The sequence below is a fragment of the Vicia villosa genome, linkage group LG1, assembly GCF_029867415.1.
Source record: "Vicia villosa cultivar HV-30 ecotype Madison, WI linkage group LG1, Vvil1.0, whole genome shotgun sequence".
Classification (NCBI taxonomy): domain Eukaryota; kingdom Viridiplantae; phylum Streptophyta; class Magnoliopsida; order Fabales; family Fabaceae; genus Vicia; species Vicia villosa.
The window spans coordinates 167,829,773-167,854,268 of NC_081180.1; the positions used below are offsets into that span (position 1 = coordinate 167,829,773).

The following is a 24,496-nucleotide window of genomic DNA, read 5'->3' on the forward strand; positions in this document are numbered from 1 at the left end:
AAAAAACTTGTAATATTTTGAAAAACGGTTTTTGAAAATCTATTTTAAAAAATACAAAGAAAAAATCCTTTTTTTTTTAACTGAAACAAACATGCCCAGTTTAGTTGTAGATGTCTTCAATTAATTTCCACCTTTTACTTTGCATCGTGCACCCCAAAATATTTATTATTCAAAGAGTAAAAAAAAAAAAAGTAGATACAAATTAAATCAATTGTTGTAATACTTACATTATAACTCATTTGTATATAATTTATGAATCTCATTCAATAGTGGTTGATTTGAGAAAAGTGATAAAATTGGCTGTGATATATAATACCTGATTAGATGCTAATCAGTTATTTTCCAACTGATCACAAAAGAAAATTCATGTCATTCACTTGAATCTATGGCATCATACTTTCCGTCACTTCAGGGAAAAACATTTCTATTCTATACTGAATTTCCTGGAAACTTTTGCACTCAAACCCTAGCACCCATACAGAACAATACAACATTTTTATAAAACAATTATTCATTTCTATAAGCATATACAAATTTTACACCATTATTCACGTATATTACACTTAGTGTTTTTTTTTTTTTTGGTTCCTGACAAGACGGTGTGGAAGCCATCATTGATTGTGCTCTTAGGGTAAGAGAAGGATTAATTATAATATCCTCAATTGTGTCATAAGCAGACAGATCGGCTGGAGAGGCTGAAGAAGTTCAAACCAGGTCAGGGCTCAATTCCTAACATAACCCACTAATTTACAAACATTTTTCAAAATTAAAAATCCTCCACTGCCTTGTATTTTCCATCCAATAATTTGTGCCGTTCAACGGAAATTATACTGCAACAGAGAAATCAACATTATAAACCAATCAATGAACCATAACAAGAGTAACAAAAAGTATAGGAAACAACTGAGGAATAAACAAAAGACAAACCTGTTAAATACATCAAGTAATGAAGAGCACTGTGAATACACTCGTATCTTTACTATCTCAAGTAGAGTTCAAGAAGTTGCAGATATTGTATCATCTGAGTCAACCTTCAACTGAAAAGCCGTGACAAACAGACTGATAAGAACAAGAGTGCAAGCAAGATTATTATTTCTAAGAAAAAGACATTGAGCTTACTATCTTCAAATGATTCAGCAAGGAACCATGTAACATCTTTTTGAGCTTGTCACAGTGATCTACCATGTGACCCATTCTGATTGATTCTTCAAGTTGGTATAGTAGCTGCTCAATAGTTGTGTACGGGAACCAAAGAGCAAAAGGTCTCTTCCTTTTAACTATATCTGCCGGTCTCTGTAGAATGTGGACATAAGCAACATAAGTGAATGCACAACAAACAAGTATGATCATTGTATATTGTATCTGCATCATGAACATAGATGATGGATCACGTGCTGCATAAATTTTGCTCGAAGCAACCACACTGAATAAATCATGCACATTTATGTTCTTTTATCCAATGTTTTAAAAACCGAACCAGATATCGAACTGGTGAAAACTGAGTCATGGTTCAAATTGCTTTAAACTGCTTAAACCGGAACGGAACAGGGTTCCAAGCATAGACAGTGCCGGTTCACAGCACATCTGGTTGAACTGTCCGTTCAGTTATACAAACATTGGGAACTCTAATGATAAAAGTGATTGAATGTGAATATCATACAGGCTGAGCAAATGATTCTATCTAATTCTGATGATGACAATAATAAATCCAATCCATAATAGTAAAAATAGTTTACCATTGAAGCAAATGATTCTATGTACTCGAGTAAAAGATAAGTAGCTTCTGCATATCGACCATAGTTGACATAAAGCTGAAACAAAGATGCAGGATTCGATTCTCGGCCAGTCATCCCCCACATCCTTTCCTTTTGACCCTCCTGTTAAAAGTGACAAGACATTAGCCATAATAGAGTAGTTTACTGATATGCCCTTCATTTTATCTTTCTATTCTGTTATGCTGAGCTGTCAGGTTTGTTAGTGGTGTGCTGTTAGCTTGTTATGCGCCTCACACCTTTTCTGTTTTGTATCACATGGCTATATATAGTAGCCTCTTGTATTACTGTTCATCATATAATACAATGAGAGTTTCTTTTCATTCTCTCTCTTTACCTAATTCTATCAAGCCATGTAAATAATATCATACAAAATCCCATATTATAGCAGCCAAGGTTGCACGGTGAAGGAAAAAACTGTATCCCTCATACTGTGTGGAACAGATACAGGATGTGTTAATCAAGATTGTTTAGTTCAGTCTAAATTAATTTCAGTCCAAGCTTGTGATCAAGAGACGGGCAAAAGGATATAAGGAGGCCTGGATGTTAGCACATTAATTTTTTTATAAATATAAGATTGAATATCAACATTTACCACATTTTATATATGAACATTCTGAAAAAGGACAAACTTTTAAAGTGAAAGCACTTATATTTGACATATATAACACTGTTATGCAAGTGAAACTAGATTTTATGCTAATGATCAAATTGGCAAATGTAACATTTTTAATAAGAACTCTTGACTTGTTTAAAATGTGTCAAAAGATAATAGGACATAATAGTAAATGAGCATGTTTAATTCGTCACGATTTGAATAGGGTGAAACATACCCATTGTCATTCAGAGAATACTAACACGCCAAAGCTGGTACTTCCACAGGGTACAGACTACACTCTTAATACTAGTGTCAGACTACACTCTTAATACTAGTGTCTAGGATTGTCAAAATTGAAATATAATCTTAAGATTGGCCAATAGTGCAAACATGTACATCTTACAATCCTATCTAATAAATCAAGAAATATTTAACTGAACTTGGATTGAAAATGCATTAGCTGGTTGTTGCAACACTACACTCTTAATACTAGTGTCTAGGATTGTCAAAATTGAAATCTAATCTTAAGATTGGCCAATAGTGAAAACATGTACATCTTACAATCCTATCTAATAAATCAAGAAAGATTTAACTGAACTTGGATTGAAAATGCATTATCTGGTTGTTGCAATACTACACTCTTAATACTAGTGTCTAGGATTGTCAAAATTGAAATCTAATCTTAAGATTGGCCAATAGTGAAAACATGTACATCTTACAATCCTATCTAATAAATCAAGAAAGATTTAACTGAACTTGGATTGAAAATGCATTAGCTGGTTGTTGTAACAGCAAACTCAGTCACAATCTCAGAACTTAAGATAAAGTTACAAGCGAACTCAAAATTTGAATGACATCCGTTTTTGACAAACATAAAACTAAAACAGAAAGAAAAAAACACTAAGGTGAAAACATAAAGTTACAAGTAGGATCTGAACAAGGCATGAGATAGCAGCAAAGGTGAAAACACTTTGCACAGATATTATTTCAATACGGCATGGGAAGAATAAAAGAATAGAAAAACACCACAACCAAGTATATTATGTGATGCTGACTTGAAGGTGAAAGGTGTTACAGAGTGTCATAAAAGTTCTACACGTACATGCCCTAATTCTCGGTATGAATAGTTATTGGTGCCTTGTATTCTATCAAATATAATTGGTATTCATATTTTTTTTTCTACTACTTTGCCTACATTCTTATATCAACTTTAAAAACAAATATATTTATGTGATTGATTTTAGGTATAGTTCCAAGAACAGGAATCACATAACACGTCTTAGAGAAACATTACCAAAACCGGTTATTAATTTATTTATTTTTTAAAAAAAGCAGGTGATAGGTATCCTTTTGAATCAATAAACACCAATCAGTGTCTCATCCTAGAAAATTACCTTGAACAATTGAACAAGCCAAAGAGGCAATTCAATCTTAGGATCTGCTCGAAGAAGAGTTCCAGCAACAATAACCGGCAACCTTCCATGAAAGTCCTTATACTTCTCCTGCAATTTTCATGCAGTTTCAAAGAAAAAAATGAACCAAGGACACAGAACAATGTGATTTTTTTTATTAAAAAAAAAATAAAAGAACAATCAGAGCCATCCCACTAAAGAGAAACTAAGTATCCAGAGACTAGAGAAATATAATATTACACGGGAAACACCGATTAAAAAAAACATCTATGCAGCTGAATGATGTTCAAATGAACATTGTTTTACTGCCACAGAGCAAGGTATACTGTCTCCAATGCGATAAATTTTTAGAGGTTAAAGTTCTTCCCTGGTCTTGTCAACAAAAAATCCTCTCCGCGCCCTTTAAATGTAAGGGGAAAATACTAGAATCATAAGACTTGCTTATATCCAATTTTATATCCAATTTTGTCTAAGCAACTAATCTATATTTATTCACATGTAGTCTCAGACACCTCATCCCACACCTTTTTCCCATGAGTTTGATTCAGCCCATACCAATTTCCGGCATAAAAAAAACACCAAGCATACTTTGTATCAACACAACTACCAGAGATGACAAAACTTGAGAAAAATACAGAAGTGGGTTAAGGCAAAAATAAGGTCAGAAACATTTTCTATAAAAATTTCTCCAATCACAACCCCTCCCCAACCAACATTTCTAGACTGGATGATACAGTAAAATCAACTAAAGGCCAACATAGAAAGAGATAAAGATACTGACTGATGATACAGTAAAATCAACTAAAGGCCAACATAGAAAGAGATAAAGATACGAACAAGGTAAAGCTTGAGAGTTGCCCAACGACTATTTCTGTCAAGTTGTGGAGCTGTAGGAACTGTAACAGGTGAACCATGGACAACCATCTCAAGCTTTGATGATGTCAACAAATGACCATGTTCCCTGAAAATCATCATAAACATTTATCAATAATACAATGCACAATAACCATCAACACGAACAGTTAAGTGAAAATTTGAAAACAAGTAACAAAATATTAGATAAGTAAAATAATAACAAAAGGTAAACCACAAGAATAACTGATAAGCAACAATAAGCCGGGTATCTTATTTCAAGAATACACAAAAAAAAACTGCCTGAAAGGTAATGATAGGTAAACTTACTCAATCCAAGTGGACTCTACTTTATCAAGACAGCATTTTATAGCCATTTCAGATAAAACTCTTTCCAATTCCCTAAATAGAAGGACAAAGTCACAGATATAAGCATGTCAATACATATCTATAAGCAAAGAAAAACGCACAAATTGTGCACGGTGTAAACCTCTTCAGTCCGGAACCCTTGAAAAATCTGAGAAGGATTGTAAAAGCCATATCATATAAATTGTTTTGGACAAGAAGATCAGCCAAATCTGATAGGGCACCGGGTTTTCCTTGAAAATGAAAAAAAGGTAATACAGTTCAAAATTCTATTAAATGAAAGCACATTATTATATAATAACTTCAATATCATCAATCACCCTGGAAGCAGTCCTAGGCCACAGAGACAATTCAACAACAAAAACACACATGCACAGAGACTTACCAGAAAATGTCCACTTGACATTTACTAGTGACAGCATATACTCTGCAGAAGTTAGCACAAACTCGTTCTCAAGTTTTTCAATATCAATAGCAGATTGCCCCTTTTGAGTCTCAGCATCATTATCAGCTGTTGCAGCAAATTAATGAAAATGATATCATGACTTCTTCAATAAACATTAGTGCAGTTGTTATCATGATGAAAGAAGAAATTAATTAAGGCAGAAGAGATGATTACAAAGAGATAATATTATAAGGAAAGAGAACTAGAAAAAAAGAAAATAACATTAGTGCAATTGTTTTAATGATGAAAGAAGAAATTATTTAAGGCAGACGAGATGATTACAAAGAGATAATATTATAAGGAAAGAGAACAAGAGAAAAAAAAAATAACGGTAACACCAATGAAACATAGTTACCCAATCCCTCAACATATCCATCAAGGTTACCTAAACAACCTAATATTAGCATAGATGTGAAGTACATGCTATCCAGTATATAGATTTAGCATATAAGAATCCATTCTTCCCTAAATTTCATTTTGTTAAAAAATTTGGAGAGGGAAAATGTTCATATAACATCATAATTCATAATGAAATGATAAGTGCATAACAAGCAGTATGACTTTTTTGTTGAATTACTTACAATATTCATCCGGTGTTCTTTTAACTTTCTTACTTGGATAACATTCACTAGTAAGAGAATTGTGGTCAGTCAACGAATCAATCCATGCATATGCAGGATGAACAAGATGTAATGCATTGACTGCAGCAGAGAGTGCATTCAGCCTCTCTTGCAACATCATGGAGCTTCCTTGGTTATCTTTTAAAGCTGCTTCAGTTTTCAAACGAGCAGAATACATGTACATGTAGTTTGCTGCCCGTCGCCAATTATGCTGATGTAGTTGAAATGCATAGAGCAACTTATACAAGTTTGGCTTTGCAGAAATGTCTGATCGTTCAGCCTGCATATTCCATAGTGAAAATGAAACCACATTCAAGAAAACAGAAAAATTAACATCAGTCAAAGTGTTCAGTCAGACCATACCTTCCATGCCAGCTCTTGTTCTACTTTTTCCACTAAACCAATAAGGGGAAGTTTGTTGCTGCAAAGAATCTGTGGGGAAAAAACCAATGAAGATTAGGGGAAAATACAATTTAGAATATGAATGAAAAAGTATAAATTTCTGTTAGAAAATTACTAACATGCACTATCCTTTTAATACACTCCCACACACAGCAGATAGTAACATATAACTTTCAACATTTTAAGCGAGGAATAACAGCATTCTAGTATTAGAAAAATAGGGAAATATACCAAAAAATCATTTGCACAACAGGAAACTCATGCACAGACTTACACGTATTTACAAATTACAATGCTGTAAATAATGTAAAAGGCACTAGTGGAGTATTATTACTATGTCATAAACTTGTGTGCTTCCATTAAAATACCACTTAGGATTATCTAACTTCAACTTAGTCATGATAAATAAATATTACATTAGTCAACCATTGAGGACAGAGCCATCAACATTTTCCAAAAGGGATGATATTAAACTAATAAAAACATTAGTTAGAGCTCAGTTAAAGGACAGTCGGAAGACCTCATCAAAGATTCTCTGACCTTTATTGCACCTTGTTCATAAAGAACAATTATAAAACGCCTCAGACAGATGTATTTGCTCTCCTCATCTGGATTTGAAATTATTGCACAGTATGCATCATAATACCGTCCAAGATCTAATGCAAATATGAAAACATTAGCCCATAACCGTCCCTTGATGGTTGTCACTGATTCGTTAGCAGAGTTGTCCATGCACTTTTCATCTTTCATATGCAGAGCCTCGTCAACTTGCTCAAGTGCAGCAAGAGCAAACTGGTAAGCACCTTCACTAATGTTATAACGTTCAAATAACTGCATTGCCCATTGATAGTATTGAAGCTTCCACGCCGCAATCGATGTACAACCACCTGTATTAAAACCACATATTGATAAGTAACTAAAACTTAAGATTCAGATTGCTTAAGATCATTGGACTTGTGCTACAGGGATACCCACTAAAACCAAGATGCGGAATTCCTACGTCGACCGATAAACTCTGAAGAGCCCCAGATGCACCATTTCCAGATGCAGACCTGCAATTAAAACCAATAAATAGTTATTGTTCACAGAATTAACGCAACTGCAATGAAAACCAAATTATATTATTGATATTGGTAAGAGAGAGAAAAATACAGCAAGTAAGCCCAAATTCTCCCATCCAAGGCAGGACCCCAAACTATAAGCTTCTTTTTCTTCTGTTTTTTTTTTGTGTGAGGCAGCAAATTTTTACCATACAACAATTCATTGATGGAAAGATTAAAAGTTACTTAAAGGTCATATTACTAATATTTAAAAATATCATAAGATTTTATATGTTAATCTTCACAACTTAAGAATGATCTCATTGTCTCAATTTGCTCCTTTTACTCTCTTAAAATAACATGCACACATGAAGGCTGTGGTGCATAAGATTTCATATTTGACAATTAATCAAATTACTGTCGTCAAAATAAAACAAAACAATCATCAAACTACTAACTGAATACACTAATATGGTTCCTCAATTTTTTATTCCAAGTCTTCTTGCCCTTGTTCATCTGATTCTCCTTTTCATCTATTTTGATGTACTCTATTAATTTGCATATGTGCTATTTTTGCTATAGGTCATATATTTTTGTTTACAGTAAATCTAACTCAGAAATTTTCGTTACACTTGAGATCTAATACACCGTAATTATTTTTATAGCTATTAACACATAATATAAGATCAAGTGGCTTCAACTGTGAATGTGATCATATAATTCTGGAGATCAAGCCAAATCCAAAAATGTGATCTGGTATTGTGGCGGACAATGTGTTTGGGAATAGATCACTTGAATGGATAATTCCACCACTCTGATTGAGGTACCCTTTTATTTTATATGAAAAAAAAGAAAGAAAGCCGGATTTGATTTCAAATTGGCTACATTTTCCTTCCTGATTTGATTTTCTGATTCATGTGGGTTCAATGTAAACTACTCTGTTTCTTAGTTCCAGTGTTTCAAACAAGCATACAAACCACGGAGTAACTCGTGGAACTCCGCCGATTTTCCATAAAAAACGGTTACCCAGTGGATCTCAATGACTCGGAGTTGTGCACTGGCTGGACGTAAATCGCTGCAACTTTCATTATATCGAGGTAGAAGATGGTTGGTTCCAAAGGAAATACCAAGGTACTGGTTGAAAACATTAGCAGAGGAATCTAAAATGCTTTGAAGAAAAGATATAGTAGACGAGAGGTATATTATTTTGTTTTAAATACATGCGAGAGACGATAAAAGGGAAATATAGCACCTTAAAAAATGGAATAATAATTGATGGCTCATGAAGAAGTGGTTTTCACTTTGAGGAGTGGATGGCATTTGGCAGTGTGTGGCTTAAAATGGTGTGCAGAGATGGGGAACAGTCTGTTTATGCTAGTGGTTAGTATAGACATTCAGAAATAGTAAAAAAATGTCTTAAATTGAGTGAGCTTGTGTACTGAGAATTGTATAAATTTGACACTCCCACTATATTCAAAACTAACATTAGAATCTCCAATTTTGACTACCTTGAGTAAGATGGCTTTTGTTTAGATCTTCTCCTTATCAAAACTAAATTAAAGCTCAAATCTAGACTAAAATTAACCAATATCATGTAACTACTTGACCAAGTGATCAACTCGTAGGCTGAAAATGTAAGTCTACACAATGCAAGCAAATCAGAGGATAATAACTGTACCTAAAGAAACATCGAATGGCATCCGAAATTTTTTTATCCTTCTGTGCTGCATGCAATTCATACTGCACCTGTGCAAGTAGGCAGCATCCCAGAAGATGATGACGTATGCACCATCCACCATCATCATCTTGAATACTTTGGGATGTTTTCTCCTTTAGCAAATGTGTTTCCGCCATCATAAGCAATTGCTTTTGAAACATTAGCAAGTTGAAATATTAGATAGTTTCAGTATAGATAACTAACTAGAGTAAAGAAACCATGCGAAGCAATCAAATCCCATTATGGGATAAGAAAAGTGAAGGCAAGTAAATAACCTCAGCAGCACAATACTGGTCATGCTTGAAAAGGATAAATGCAAGATCAATAGAACGACTCAAGAACGTAGAAGATCCACCATCTTGGCCCCAAATGATCCAACTGATGAAGTCCCTCATCCTATTCATAGAGCTTGGCATACTTGAAATGCATTCTGAAGAAAAGTGGCTATGGTCTATAGATGAACCTCCAACATTCAGCAAGAAAATAAAAGCCAGTGTTAAGTCACATCTGGCAAACTTCTCATTCCATATTTGTTTCCCCATGTTGTTATCTGTATTTATGAGCAAAAAAAGTTAGCATAATATTGGTGGCAAGGCTTATGCGATCAATTTAGTAAACCACAAAGGTAAATGTTAATACACGGCTCTATTTACCCAGTTCTACCAAATCCCACTCACTTTTACAACTACTCCCTTTTAAGTTTAGAAGGATGTGATAAATGAAGGAATGTAACTGAAAATGAGCGGATGTCAAGGAAAAAGATTGAGTGGATTTCTATAAAAGACAGATTGTTATTTCTGCCAATGTGAAATAGGGAATCATAAATAAAATTATGCAAGACAAAGAAGACCATAAAACAGTTGTGGTTTGATAGCCAGAATAAGAGATAGGATATGATAACCTATATACAATTTGTTTAACCTATGAAGCATGGGTACTACAAATTTAAAGATGACTGTGCCCAGTACCCACTATACATTGGATACTCGTTGGTTTGCACCATACAAACAAATTATACGAGCATGCAAACTGGATACATGCAAGTACTCTTTGGTTGCAAACAAGCCCATACACACAGTCCGATAATTAAAAATACTGTTTTGTTCAATAAATAAATGGAAAAAAAGGCATGTCCACCTTTCGTTGATAATGTTTCTATTTTCTCTACTACACAGTGGGCTCTTTCCTGATTGCCTACTATTTGAATATTATTTCCATATTTTAGAAAAGTCTTTGGCAATGTAGTTCATTTTCATAATTCAAAGACAACCGTGCAAAATTTCATTTATGTTTCATGATGAAAGCAATTTTTGGGAAACTATATTAAGAATCTGATTTATCTTTTTCCTTTGAATTTTGTGTAAGGATTGAGGAGTGATCATGTGAGCATTTGCACCTTTATTATGATAATTATGGGACAACCATGGGAAATTGGCAAAAGTGATAACACTATAGAGAAAAACTAAAGTCTCGCCTTATAAGACGGTTATGAGATTTAGTTAGCCCCAAAACCTAAGTATTGGCGTCTATCTTAGATCTTATTATGGGGCAGAACATTATTCATGGACCAACCCCAATAGTGTTGGGCATTTGAGGTGGCTGGGAAAATGCTCACCAGCCCAAATTGATTAGAGATTAGTCCAAAATAGAACTTTTAAAGTATAAGCAACTTACCTTAGAATTACAAGTCAGTTTGGTAGGGTTAATTTTGGCCCAATATTACAAAATACAATGTAAATAAATCATAAAACCTACCTATTTGCAATGATGAAAGTTTTGAATGGAAGTCCTCTGTAACAGCTGGTGCGGCAGGTGTGATGGCAAAAAAGATGATGACCAACCACTCAAAAATAATTTCTTGAAGCATCGGAACTAACTCAAGCTGTATTTTGGTTAAATCATCAGGTGACAAGTGGACCTGCGAGAAACAATTTATCTAAAAATATCAATATGAGATGTACAACATTAATATCTACATTGAGACTGCAACTATCTAGCAAAAATGATTTAATTATAGCAGTTTATGCTTTATTTTGTATTTTGGTTGTAACTAGAAATAAATAGGAAAAGACGAGATGTATTTGGTCATTATAGAATAATTGAGTTGTTCTTTGGATGGGGAGTAATCCAAGGCTTTCGAATCTCTAGGAAAACCAAGTATGCTGTTGTACTATCTGTTAGTGCGTCATTTGTATTATCAATTATAATTATTTAACTTACACTCTGTTGAGGATTATATCTTGAGTAGTATTACATATAGTTATCGGAAAATTGCCCCACATTACTAATTTACTATGTTTTCGAACCAGTTCTAACATTGAATTCCGCTTATCTAAAATTAGTAAAGTGAGCAAATCAAGGGTTGTTATTTCTTCAAACTGATGATTTGGTAAGGTATACTTAAAATATTCACTTCTGATTTCTTGATTAATAAATGGTACATAATACTCGGTATACCCTCTAAAGTGAATTGTAAACTCTAGAGGAGTCAAGTCCTTTAGAATTTGGATTCAGTCTAACTTAACCCTACAAAACAACTTATAAGGTGAGGGATGCTTCCCACTTATCATTTCATTTTCAGGTCATATCACTTATTAGACTCTTAACAGACTTTTATGCCCAGGACAAGATATCTTGGCGTGAACGTATCTTGGATAGACTAAGATATCATCTTAAATTTTGGGTTTTGTTTACAAAACTGACCTGTAAGGTGGGACTAAATATCATTCCACTTATAAACTCATTTTCAAATGCATAACATCTAATGTGGGACTATTAACCGGATAAAAAAATTTATTTCCGCGTTTTTAACATATCCATACTGAAACAAAAAATTAGGTCATTGGGGCATTGAGCCCGTAACAACAACCAACCAACCAAGCCATAAGCCCAATAAGTGGGGTCGGCTACATGGATCAAGTGACCCCAATGTATTCAGTTGATCTAGTGAGTCAGTTTGCCAACAGCTCAAGAAATGACAAACATCAGACTCAGATCAAGTACATCAAGCGCAAAACTTTCAAAATTAATATTAAATGAAGGAAAAAATATAGAAATTCTGGTGAGAATTTCAAATAATTTTATTTAATTTGAAAATAATTTTAATTAAGTAATGTTTGTATTAGAAACAATTGCACGAGATATACGCTGGTAGGACATAGAAGATTGGATAACTAGGTAGTTAAAAGTTAGTTAGTAAGTTATTAAGTTTTTTAGGTGTTTGTTAAGAGATGTCATTGATAATCAATTTGGTTTTACAAATGGGGGATCAATCATGGAAGTGATTTACTTACTATGACATGTGATAGAGCGATATCGAATGGATAAAAAAGACTGTACTTAGTTTTCATTGATTTGAAGAAGGCATGTGATAGTGTCTAGAGGTTTTGTGAAAAAGTCCCAAGTAGAAAGGGGTAGGGTTGCCTAAATTCGAGTTATCAAGGATATGTATGAGGGGATATCGACTAGTATGTACGAGGACACGGAGTGGAGCTACAAATGATTTTCTCATAACAATAATATTGCACCAAGGTTTACCTTAAGCTCTTATCTTTTTACTTTAGTTTTGAACGCAAAAGCTAGTACCAAGATGCACGCTTTTTGCAAATAATATAGTCCTACTTAAAGAGTCAGAGAGAGTCGAGAGAGTCGAGAGAGTCGGAGAGCGAATTTAATGGGAGGTAAGAGAAGGAGCCTTAGAAGCATATGGAATGCAATTTCCGCAAAAGACGTAGCATTTCTAACTTAGAGGTGAAAGTTGGAGATCATATCATACCACATTACCACAAGTTACAAGGTTTAAATATCTTGGGGCTATAGTACAAAACAACATAGAAATAGAAGGAAATCTAAACTATTAAATTCAAGAAAAAGTACTGCTTAAGCTGACAGAATTTTATCAGACAGCTGTAAGATCAGGGAAGTTGTATAGGACAGAGTGTTAGGCAGCAAGGAATAACAAAGAAATAAATTTCACTTGTCCACCTAAAACCTTAAGGTGATAGGTGTGTGGGTTCTCTCACTTATAAAGTGTCCATTCTTCCCTTTTCTAACCAATGTGGGACTTCTTCCTCACACTTGATTCTCAACATAAATTAAGGGTAGCAGAGATGAGGAAGTTGAGTTGGATGTGTGGTAAGACTAGACGGGATAGGATTAGAAATAATAGCATTAGAGAGAGTTAGGATAGCTTCTATGTAGAAAGACCGTGGAAACTCGGTTTAGATGGTTTAGGCACGTAGAGAAAAGACTTGTAGATTCTATAGTAAGGAGAGTAGATTAGATGGAGGGTAGTGAAATCACTATATACAAACGAAGATCTAGAAACACTACAAGAGAAACTATTAAAAAGATTTAGAGATTAACAAGTTGGATAGAAATATAACATATGATAGAGCATTATAGCATCGTTTGATTCATGTAACCGACCCTGCTGAGTGGGATACGGTTTTGTTGTTGTATCATGTTAAATTAGACAATATTTTCAACTAACGGATGCTCACAATAATAAATAAAAAAATTAAAAAAAAATAAAGGCAATTGCACAAAAGGAATACAGGAAATGTCTATAAACTTACCTGACCACTGACGTCCACCAAATAGCTTAAAAACAGGAGAAAGTCCCAGGCAGATTCAAACATCACTTTTGCAATTTGATATGAAGAATGTACCATGATCGAGGAATTTATGTTTGATGACATTTCAGTATCAAACTTAAGCATTTCTTTCTGCGGAACCAGAAATTTTAGTAAACCCTCAATTACATTTAAAATCTTGCCCCATGAAGAAGTTTTTTTGTACAGGCCTTGAAGAGACAAAAACATATCAACAGAGAGTTTTCTCAAACTTCTATGATCTGTTAGTTCCTTTTGCAGGAATATTGTATGATCCCCAGATGTAGATCTTCGGGGCACTGCACCTGATATACAATAACCAGTTTCAAGAACCTTCACTATACAGTGGACAATATCTTCAGAAGAGATCACCGGTGCAGTTAAAAGTGACTCATAAAATATAGAAGAAGCAGTTTTGCCCAACTGTTGGCTGAAACTCGTGACACATTTAAGCAATTCGATCAGAATTTCACACTCAATATCATCATCAAATAAATCCACAATGCCTGTGAGCTCACTAACTTCCTCCGAAGAGCCTACAGAATTTAAACAAAATTCATTTTAAGGAAAGCAAATGAAAATAAAGTCTGAGTATAAGGAGCAAGTTAATTGAAAATATCGAAGAAAAAGCCAGGTACATTGTTATAATGTAAAATTCATAAAAAAGGAGACGAGAAAGTGAAATATTCATAATTATTAATTACCTTCTACAATCCGCTCAATATCTTCCAGAGACCGAAAAAGTGAAACTGATTTTTTTCTTATTAAACCAACAGCAACGGTAGAGAAATCAACAAGCAAGCCATATGATGCATTGTTCTTGCCCCAATTATGGAAATATCGGGCAAAAAAACATTTCCAGCAATGCACTATAGACACTTTTTCAGATCCAACCTATCACATAAAAATCCTGTCAATATACAACTTCTCCAAAATTAAAGGGTAGGGAAATGCAAAGAGGGAGATGAGAGAGATTTAATAAATATGGACAAAAACCTCATGTTCAATAAGTGAAAGTATCTCCTTTTTTAGTCCATCTACAGTTAATGTTTGTAACTCGGATTCACTCAAATGCCTGTTATACTCAGCCAGAGTTGCAAGCAAAGCAGCATTATGATGAACCCCTGGAAGCAGCAGCCTTCTCAAAAAAATAGAAGATACAAAAGGCAAAATATCATCCTGCAGAAAAGAAGTAACTAACAGTCATACACTTGTAATAATAACTCCCCCTTTTATTTACAAAATATCTTTAAGAATATAAGAACTCCCAGCATGATAACAGTATTGATACAAAAAGTTTTTTTAGTTTACCGCCGCTACCTCAAAGCATCAATCAATAGAGTTCATTTTCAACATTTTTTATAAATTAAATTTCAGAAGCGATAAAAGACAAGTTGCTTCTACAACCACTAGTACACATGGACACACACTTTCCCGAGTAAATGTTGCACATCCAATAGAACTAACCACTTGAATTGATACATACAGATTTCCTATCATGAAAGTTTAGGATAGAAATTCCAATTTCTTTCAATATACATTATTTACAAGCACCTAGAGTGTTTGAATGAAAACTATCAGTTTGTTCTTTGTGGAGTAACCATCTATATGTAAAATCATAATTGACAATAGAAAAGCACGGTACACATGAACAAAGTGCAACCAAGGCATATAGACGCATTCAGTGAACTGGGAAACATAAGTCTCCCACTAATAACAAAGGCCTAGACTGCCACAAAAACTTTTTAGATTAAAATAATAAATGGTGCAATACCTTTGAGGATGTAAATATTGAATGGGTTATCCGCAAAATTTCGTCTGCAAGATGTTCTGAATTTTGAAATAACTGATCAGCAACAAATTCTTCCTGTAAAGCATAAGAGAATGCTTCTACCCTGACAAAACAGATTAACAATTTAGCAAGAACAATGACTTTACCCACATTAAAAGATACAGTCGGGATTTAGAGTCTTGAACATGTGACACAGGAATAAAACTATATTAATCTTAACCACTAATTAACTTCTTTACAGGATTATTTTTTTCCTAAATCTGAAGTTGCCTATCACGATTTTAAATGTGAATGTGTCATCCTAAAATCAATTTAAACTGCATTGAATGTAACACAATGCACATGACAATCTTTTCATTTCAGAAATTTAATTTAAATTAATAATATGGTGACAACTTATAAATTAATTGGATTCATGAAAAATGTCTCCTAGACAAATCATGCCGCGTTAGCACTCTAACACCGACACCTCTGAACAAAGGCGTTTGTGGTGCCCAACACGTGCCAATGTCCAACACCGACACATGTGATTACGTTTAACTTATTCATTTTTTTCAAATTATCGGTGTCAATGTGTCAGTGTTTGAGTCAGTGCTTCATAGAGTGTTAGCGAGAACCAGATCTTGCCTATGGATAAAGATAAATTAACCACTATCAATTGACAAAAGTTTAGCCTTTTTCAAATTGACTAGTAAATTGATAGACCAATGGAGATATTTATTCCTGGTTTATACTACAACCACTACTATGTACCAGCCTCCCAGCCTCTTGCAAGTGAGGAGATCACCCTCTTGAAAAGCAGAGTAAGGCTGTCCCTATAACAGGCCCATACTAAGCCTGACTATTCTTTTGTAACTTGCATGGCACAGGTTGCTCTTTTTAGTACTAACCTACTATGAAAATATGCTCAAAATCAAAAGAGCAGCATAATTTAAAAGATAAGAAAATTTTACATACTCATCAATATTTGTAGTCAACAAGTGTGATACTAATTCATTATCCTTCAGTATCCATATCTTATCTGACACTAGTTTAACGTCAAGGCATCGTCCCTGAATAAAATGAAAGTGGGCTCATAAGTAACAAATGAAGCAAAAATTTAAAAAAAAAAAATCACATCCAATTCAAGCTTATTGAAAAAGCCAGCAGATTACCTCCTCCAAAGGAATATTTTGTACTGAAGGCTCCAAAGAAAAAACAATTCTGTCCTTAAAATTATATAGGATGCTATGTAAAGAGATAGTCTCCAAGTTTTCATCCTAGAGCAATAGAAACAAAACAAATCAACATGTAATATTGATTCCTAGAACAGTTAAACAACTGATGCTTCTCCATTTCTTGTTTTCTATTACTGGTAAAGGCAAAATACTTTTCAGAATTAAACAAATCCTTGAGATGTCTCTCCATTTTAAAGCGGGTACACTAAAACTGTATGCAAAACATAACAACTCTTCCAATTAAACCAAAATAAATAATAAGAGAAATCATATTCAACATAATTGCAGGAGAAGGAAAAACGGAAGAACTGAAGAAGAACCACATAGTGACAGAAAACAAGTGATGAAATGAAAATATGAAGCATCAAGTTAAAGATAGGAGCGAAATGACTTTCTAAAGTTTGGTCGATGTGTTTGATTGATGAAAAAAAGCTTGTGAACTAAAACAAACAATGTGCCACAAGCTCTAGACATCGGTTAAATGACTCAGATTGAGACATCACCGATCTAACTCATTAGCTAGTGTGATTAACATAGATTTATGCAAGGATAGAGGCGCATGATAATGAATATGGGAATTTAATAATATTAAGAAAGAGATTCTGTCACATATCAAAATTTTAAGCAGAAATAAGAGTAAAATTTTGGCTAATTTATTACTTCATAATTATTCTAGTCTATATCACCAAAGTTTATTTCATTTTCAACAATCAAAGGCAAAAACATAACATTTTAATTTGTATTAGACAAAATACAGTTCTTTGAAACTCAAAACCAAACAATAATTATCAAAGTGAAGGTATTCTTACTGGACCTATGTCTCAAATTGCAACTTATTTTAAGCCATGGTCCTGATTTTTCTTATTTTGCTCGTTTAAACCCAAAGTATAGATCACAAACAAACAGTAATTCTAGGATAAGACTGCAGTTATTTTCTAAATATGCAAAACAGTAATGATAGGATACAACTGCAGGGTTATTTTCTAAGAGCATTATAAGATATGGTAAACACGGCCAACATTGTAGATGCGCATCTGTATTTAAAAAATGAGTATGAAATAACAATGCCTTAAATTTTATACCGATGTATGTCTGTACAAGATTGCAAAAGGAACTATGTTTGAATTGGGGTCAGATTGACCCACCCACAACCTTAAAAAGTTAGCACCTGAAAAGCAAACATTGAAGTTTTAGAGCATGCATGCGTTTGTGAATACAGATCAGCAAGGAGAGTGTAATATATGACTAAACAAAGAGAGATCACATGCAACTAACTTTCAAAAAGAGACAGTGTTCAACATTCCCAACCCCAAAAAATAAGAGAAATAAAAAAATGTCTAGCTTTTGCTTCCTATAATCCATTCCTAGTTTATTGCATTATTACAAGAAAGGAAGTTTATACTTTATACAGTGCCCTGTGATGCTTCCATTTAACATATACCCCTTAAAAATAATGCTCAACATTTGATCACTTCCTGCCTAGTTGAAATACAAATATAGCTATGTTGTGACTTGTGACTAGCGGCACTAAAGCAGAGCAAGAATGGGCCATGGCACAATGTTAAACAGTGGTTATCCGTGTTTTACATTAGCAGTTGTTAAATGGTTGGTGTTTGAAACTGTTGAAATACGAGAGAGAAAGAGACATTTGGGTAAACCGTGTGACCGAATAGCACTACGGAAGTTCTATTAAAAAGGGAATTACACAATTAATTGTATTAATTAAATAAATAAACTACGGTATATTTAAAGAATATGTTATGGAATATTCTATTCTAAATATATACAAATATCAACAGTAATGTCATAAGATATATCTAATTCTAACTTTTTAAGGATTGTTTTATCATTTGCCAGTTTAAGTTTACATTGCCCTACCTCTCATAGTATTGTTAATAACGGATCGCGGAAAATATCGGATCGCCATAAAACCCGATATGAGAAATATCGGATATCGTAACGGGCAAATAGCGGAAAACACAAAGGCAGTTAAAATAAATAATTATATATAAAATGAAACATGAAAAACGTATAAAAGCTACTAACTCACACCAACTAATATTACCTCTTCACATTCACTTCTATTTTCGAGACTACTAAGATTATGTTAATATCCATACAGCTCTCCACTTTATTATTACTTCACCTCTTCACATTTTCACTTGATTTCTTCACATTTGCACTTGATTACTGTGCTCCTCTTACCTCTTCACACCTACTTACTAATTATTACTGCCCACCTATTACTGTCCACCTCTTCACCTCTTCGTAGCCTACTTTTTCCTTCCACCTCTTCACAATCAATTATTGTTTAATATAACTTATTAAAAAATTGATCAGAAAAATATAAATTCTGATATGAAATTCAAAACCGGTATACCGGTATATAAAAAACGGCCGATATGCGGATCATCGCGAAATTGAAACGGGATATCGGATTTCGTATTGGATAGGCAAATTTCGATATGAAAAACCGGTATATCGGCGATATAACCGATATTTAACAACAACTGCCTCTCATCCTATTCATTCACGGAAAAAAAACAAACACAAGAGACACTCTGTTTTTTGGTGTTTCTACGACTACATGGAACAGAAATAGCACGACAACTCTCTGTTTCAGGTGACAGCAGAGGCATTTTCCAGCACAGTGACTGTTTGTAGCACCAACCGTCACGTTCAGCTTCACTACCATTTCCTGGTTTTGTTTCTAGGTTCTCCCCCCTGTTTTTGACAACATTTGATCACCTCCCACTAGTCGAAATATTAAAATAGGTATGTTGTGACTTGTGAATAGCGGCACTATAGCCGAGCGAGAATGAGCCATGGCGCGATATTAAACAATGGTTATTTGTGTTTTGCATTAGCAGCTGTTAAATGGACGGTGCTTGTAATGTTTCTAATTATTTTTTGAAAATATCATTTTAAAAAATATGTTCGGCAGTTGAAAAAATAACGAATGTAAGACCAACGAGGTTTGGGTCTAGTAGAAGGGACTAGTGTCTTGAATAGGATTGCCTCCGGTGGAGGAAACCTATGGGGAACTTTAAAAAAATCATGATTTTTATAAAGGAGACGTGGAAAACACAAGTTGTTCATTTTATGCATAAAAGAATAAATTCATCAAGATGAAGAGAAAATTAAGGAATGGATCTCCCGTAATAATAAAGAAAAATATATAAGCAAATAATACCAAGATTAACTAGACAATGTTTATTAAACTTATGTGTGTGTTTTTTATAATCTATTCTTACTCGGTGCACTTCAGAAATCTACAGGAACTCAAAAGAACTAGTAGCCTAATACCATATACAACATACCATTTCTCTAGATTTCATAAACCAACAGGCCAAATTATGGAATCCCAAAACCCTCCATGTATAAGTCACTTGCAAGTTTCCCAATATCTCCCATTCATATAGACATGAATACTACAGAAATCAATGCTAAGTCCTCTTGAGTATGTGGAAGCCCAGATGATAACAGAGCAAGTATAACATAAATATAAAATAATAGTTAGAACTAATCCATGAGATAAACAATACCTGTCATTGTCATTCCACCCATGTTGTGACTAAAGACCCTGCTAAGAGATGCTAGATCCCAAATTCGTAATGTCCCGTCCAAATGAAGTGCAAACACAAACTTTCTCTCATACAACTCGGAAATTACCAAGTCTTGTACAGTACCCACCATTTTGCCCCTAGAAGACATTATTATTGAACATGTTATAATTCATAATTCGGGAAGGTTCAATCCGTAAAAGAGAAAGTAGATTAATAGACTGGAAAAGTAATTGAATATGATTTATTTTGATTATTAGGTGTTGGAATTAAGAAAGAGAATACCTTGATATTAAACCCCACAAGCGGCCAATTCCAGCTTCATCTCTCAGTTCATGCACAAAGCCTTCATGGAAAAACAAATTCACTATAAACCAGTAAAAACTGATAAAGAACTATCGACAAAACTCCAAACATGAATAAAATTTTCACATAGTAAAAGGTGAGATTATGCTACTATACAGCTGAACCAGACTCTTTTTTCCAATTCACCACCAAAATAGTAAATAAAACCAGCCTATATTAGCCTAGCCTATGAGAGCAATCCCATTACAATCTCAAGTTCCAAGTAACATACAACTCAGTGAATTAAATGCATGATTAGCGTGAAAGAAGTGAAACAGGGCAGTAGTAAACATGTAACATTTGCAGTTGTGCATACAGTACTAACTAAGGAACAAAGAGCTGAGCTAACATACCAGGAGCACTTGCATCAAGTCCTCCAAGTTGGAAACAGAAAACTGAACCATCAGCAGTGCCAATAACAAGACACCGAGCAGTTGCTGTTACAGCGGTTATTGCAGCATTATTTGGAACGTAATCACGTACATTAAGCTCTATAAGCTCATCCACTGGCAAAATAGAACAGGATGCATATGCAGAAACATTTCGAATTCGTAAAAGATAAGCCACCCCAGATACAGTCAACACGTAAAGCAAGTAAGGGAATCTAGAACTTCCAGTAATCTGCATCAACAATGAACACAGTTTCACTAACACACACGAACAAACAAACAATACTAAACAATGCACAATTAGACATAACTAGTGGCTAGGAATAAGCAAAAGTAACCTCGTTTTTGCAGATAAATGCAAAGGGGTATAACGCGTTGGGAAAAGTGAATCTGAGTCCTACACGAGGAAATTCTTTCGAAGCAGTGAGCTCGAGTAGCTCCAGAGTTTGAGGATGCGCCTTGTGAATTCTCCTGCTCAAACAATGAGTGAGGTTAGTGAAACGGTAAAATTTTCGAAAAAATTAGGGTAGAAATTAAGGAGGAGAGGGATTGAACCAGATGAGATATGTAGGAGGATCTCCGATGACAGAGCAGGAAGCGCAGTCGTCGGTGATGGCGGCACCGCCGTCGACGGTGGTGCTGAAGGAAGAAGGAACGGAGAGGTCAGTCCAACGAACGGCGTCACTTCCGATTATGGGGACTTCCTTCCCGGTCAATGTCCAGTGAGTTCCCATTCTTGTCGTCGGAGCTTTCTTCGATCGGAACCAAAACCCTAAATGCAATAGGTTCAGGGCTTAAGAGTAGGGACTTGGCGCCCAAAGCAAAATAAGATTAACGTTGAAATAAATGTTTCTTTTCTTAATAATAGTAACATGAATGAATAAATATTTCTTAATCTATGTTCACTTATATTCTTATGTTCACTTATATTCTTAATTTAAGTAGTTAATACAAGTATAATGATTAACATCTAATGAATCCTTATAATAAATATGAATGATTTAATTTTATTAAGATATATGAACGGGGAGGTCTAGACTTAATCAATTGCTCTTTTAAGTCTCGTGTTTGAGCGAATGGGAACATAAAAGTCTTACTTTAATGACATTGTTACTTCATACTTCGTGCTTGAAGCACTCTGGAATGAAATAACTCTGTTGAGCCGCAATGAGGTCCACTAATTATGTAGCTCGTAAGTAACATGAAAAGGATTTGGGCATGAAATGGTGGGGTCAGGTGGTGAGCATGTGATTTTGCAGGGTCCAACGCTCCTTAGTCATGGATCATAGTAAAAATATATTCAGTTATGTATTAGAAAAGTAACTAAAGTAATCTAGAGTCACGTAGATTGACTGCACTCCCAATTATGAGGATGACTCACTCGATTCACCCGAATAACATGTCAAAGTCATGAGGCACATGGTTGGATTCGTAGGCACTAGAGTCGGTTTTCTCAACAATCCATAGATCAAGTAATTGAGCCTATAAATACCATAGCTAGAGACATATGGGCAATTCATTCACTCATTTGTACAAATTAGATTAAAAATCCCTCTTGTGCATCTCACTACAAGCAAAATAACTCCTTATGGTAAACATTTTTTCATAATTCAAACTGCTGTTTTATCATAAACATTTTTCTTTAACCATTCCACGATGATGAGAGCTGGCACAACTAGCAGTAGTAATGTTGATCAAGGAGTTGTGGCAAAGATGTAAACTATTTTAGAAGAATTACACCGCCACAACGAAACCCCACAACCCAGCATATTGCATCTGTGAGGGCAAGGTGTTGTTTTCATGTTGTCAAAATATTGTGAATCAACCACAACTTAAGTGGAAACTTAGAAACCAAGCAAATGCAACCAAGACAAGTATTTTTGGCTACAAGACACTAATAGGTCGACTCAGAGACACAACAGGTTGACCTACTGCAAGATGTTTCTAAAAATTTCTGTGTAAGGGCTGAATGCGTCGACGCATCACATGAATAAGTCGACGCGTGGAACTTTGTGTTATCTCGGGTATGCGCACGCTGACTCTTCAGGTCGACGCATCCATTCTTTAAAATTCAAATGAAAAAGCAAAATGCGTCGACGCATTGAGTGACTAGGTCGACGCATATCATTTTGGGGAACCCACGGGAATGTGCACGCCGACCCTTCAGGTCGACGCAAGTGTCACACATTGCTCTTTTTCAGGTGCTATACACTCAATAGGTCGACCTATGCAGAGAGCAGGTCGACCTGTCGCTAATAAATCCAGTTTTCTGCTGTTTTCAAGTTGGCTTATACATTGTAGGTGTTATTAATATTCAAGTGATAATTCTAAACAAATTGAACAAGAAACGTGAAAGATAGACTCAGCTTCTTCTCATCTTCAACCTTTCGCTTATTGATCGAGAATCACACATAATCATCTTTCTCGATCGAAGTAAGGAACGTGTGTTGATAAGGTTCGACGGTAGATATTTGTCTTGTTCGAGATTCGACGGTAGACATTCATCTTGTTCGAGTGAAGAGTGTTGAGGGTGTTTCTTGTATAAAACCTTAGGGTTTTTCCTTCTTCATCAAAGATTTTGTTCGAAGGTTTTTGACGATCAATTTGCTTTGGTAATCAATTCAGCCGTGCATAAGGGATTGAGGGATTGAAGATCCGCTCAACAAAATTGCTACAACCGGAGGATTGAGAAAGGAACGATCGGGGTCTTGATTGTGAAGATCTTAGACATTGACTTGATTCAACTTGAATCAAGGGGAGGATCGAATTGTATTCAATTTTACTGCATGTGTGTAGTTGGTGATTGGTACTTTCTATCCTTGTTAAACATTTTGCAATCTAATAAAACTTTCCTAATTTCATTTGAAATTAGGGGTAGACGTACTCCTGCGAGGACGATAGAGGAACTGCCTAAACAAATATCGTGTTCCTTATCGCTTTTACTTTATCATATTTTCATTTGTTTTCGTTTATTACCATTGTTGAACAAAAACTAAGGTTAGGTAAAATATCGATCACCAAGTGTTCGATAAAATTACTCAATCAAATTTTTGTTCAAATTTTAGTGAAAACGTTCATTGTGAGTAATATACCATATAGTGTGCAATTGATACAATTGATATATTCGTTAAAAACGTAATTCATAACTTGACATCTTCATTCGTTCGGTTTAGTGCACATATCCGGTCTCCGATAACATAATCGCTCTTAGACGATTAAGTGATTCAGGAAAGTCACGTTTCAAAAGCTAAAATTTTCTTAAGTTGGAAAAAGGTAGTCTATTCACCCCCCTCTAGACCATTCCTATCGTCTAACAAGTGGTATCACGAGCTCCAGTTCATTCTAGTGCTTGA

General features: G+C 34.6%; 1 protein-coding gene across 1 annotated transcript; it reads right to left on the minus strand.

Moving 5' to 3' along the window:
* Nucleotides 1-220: 220 nt before the first annotated feature.
* Nucleotides 221-22,002, minus strand: LOC131644623 (nuclear pore complex protein NUP160-like). Its single transcript, XM_058915176.1, has 28 exons — nucleotides 21,699-22,002; nucleotides 21,482-21,614; nucleotides 21,108-21,375; nucleotides 20,695-20,755; nucleotides 20,392-20,549; nucleotides 17,929-18,014; nucleotides 16,784-16,888; nucleotides 16,587-16,681; nucleotides 15,612-15,732; nucleotides 14,834-15,016; nucleotides 14,542-14,731; nucleotides 13,802-14,373; nucleotides 10,980-11,142; nucleotides 9,500-9,774; nucleotides 9,186-9,373; nucleotides 7,443-7,519; nucleotides 7,008-7,354; nucleotides 6,429-6,497; nucleotides 6,027-6,345; nucleotides 5,386-5,511; nucleotides 5,125-5,233; nucleotides 4,965-5,036; nucleotides 4,620-4,743; nucleotides 3,765-3,872; nucleotides 1,737-1,877; nucleotides 1,120-1,293; nucleotides 928-1,037; nucleotides 221-830 (listed from the first exon to the last, which is right to left on the minus strand). The coding sequence occupies exons 1-27, from the start codon at nucleotides 21,875-21,877 to the stop codon at nucleotides 996-998; spliced, it is 4,485 nt and encodes a 1,494-aa protein (XP_058771159.1). The 5' UTR covers nucleotides 21,878-22,002; the 3' UTR covers nucleotides 221-830; nucleotides 928-995.
* Nucleotides 22,003-24,496: the final 2,494 nt, after the last annotated feature.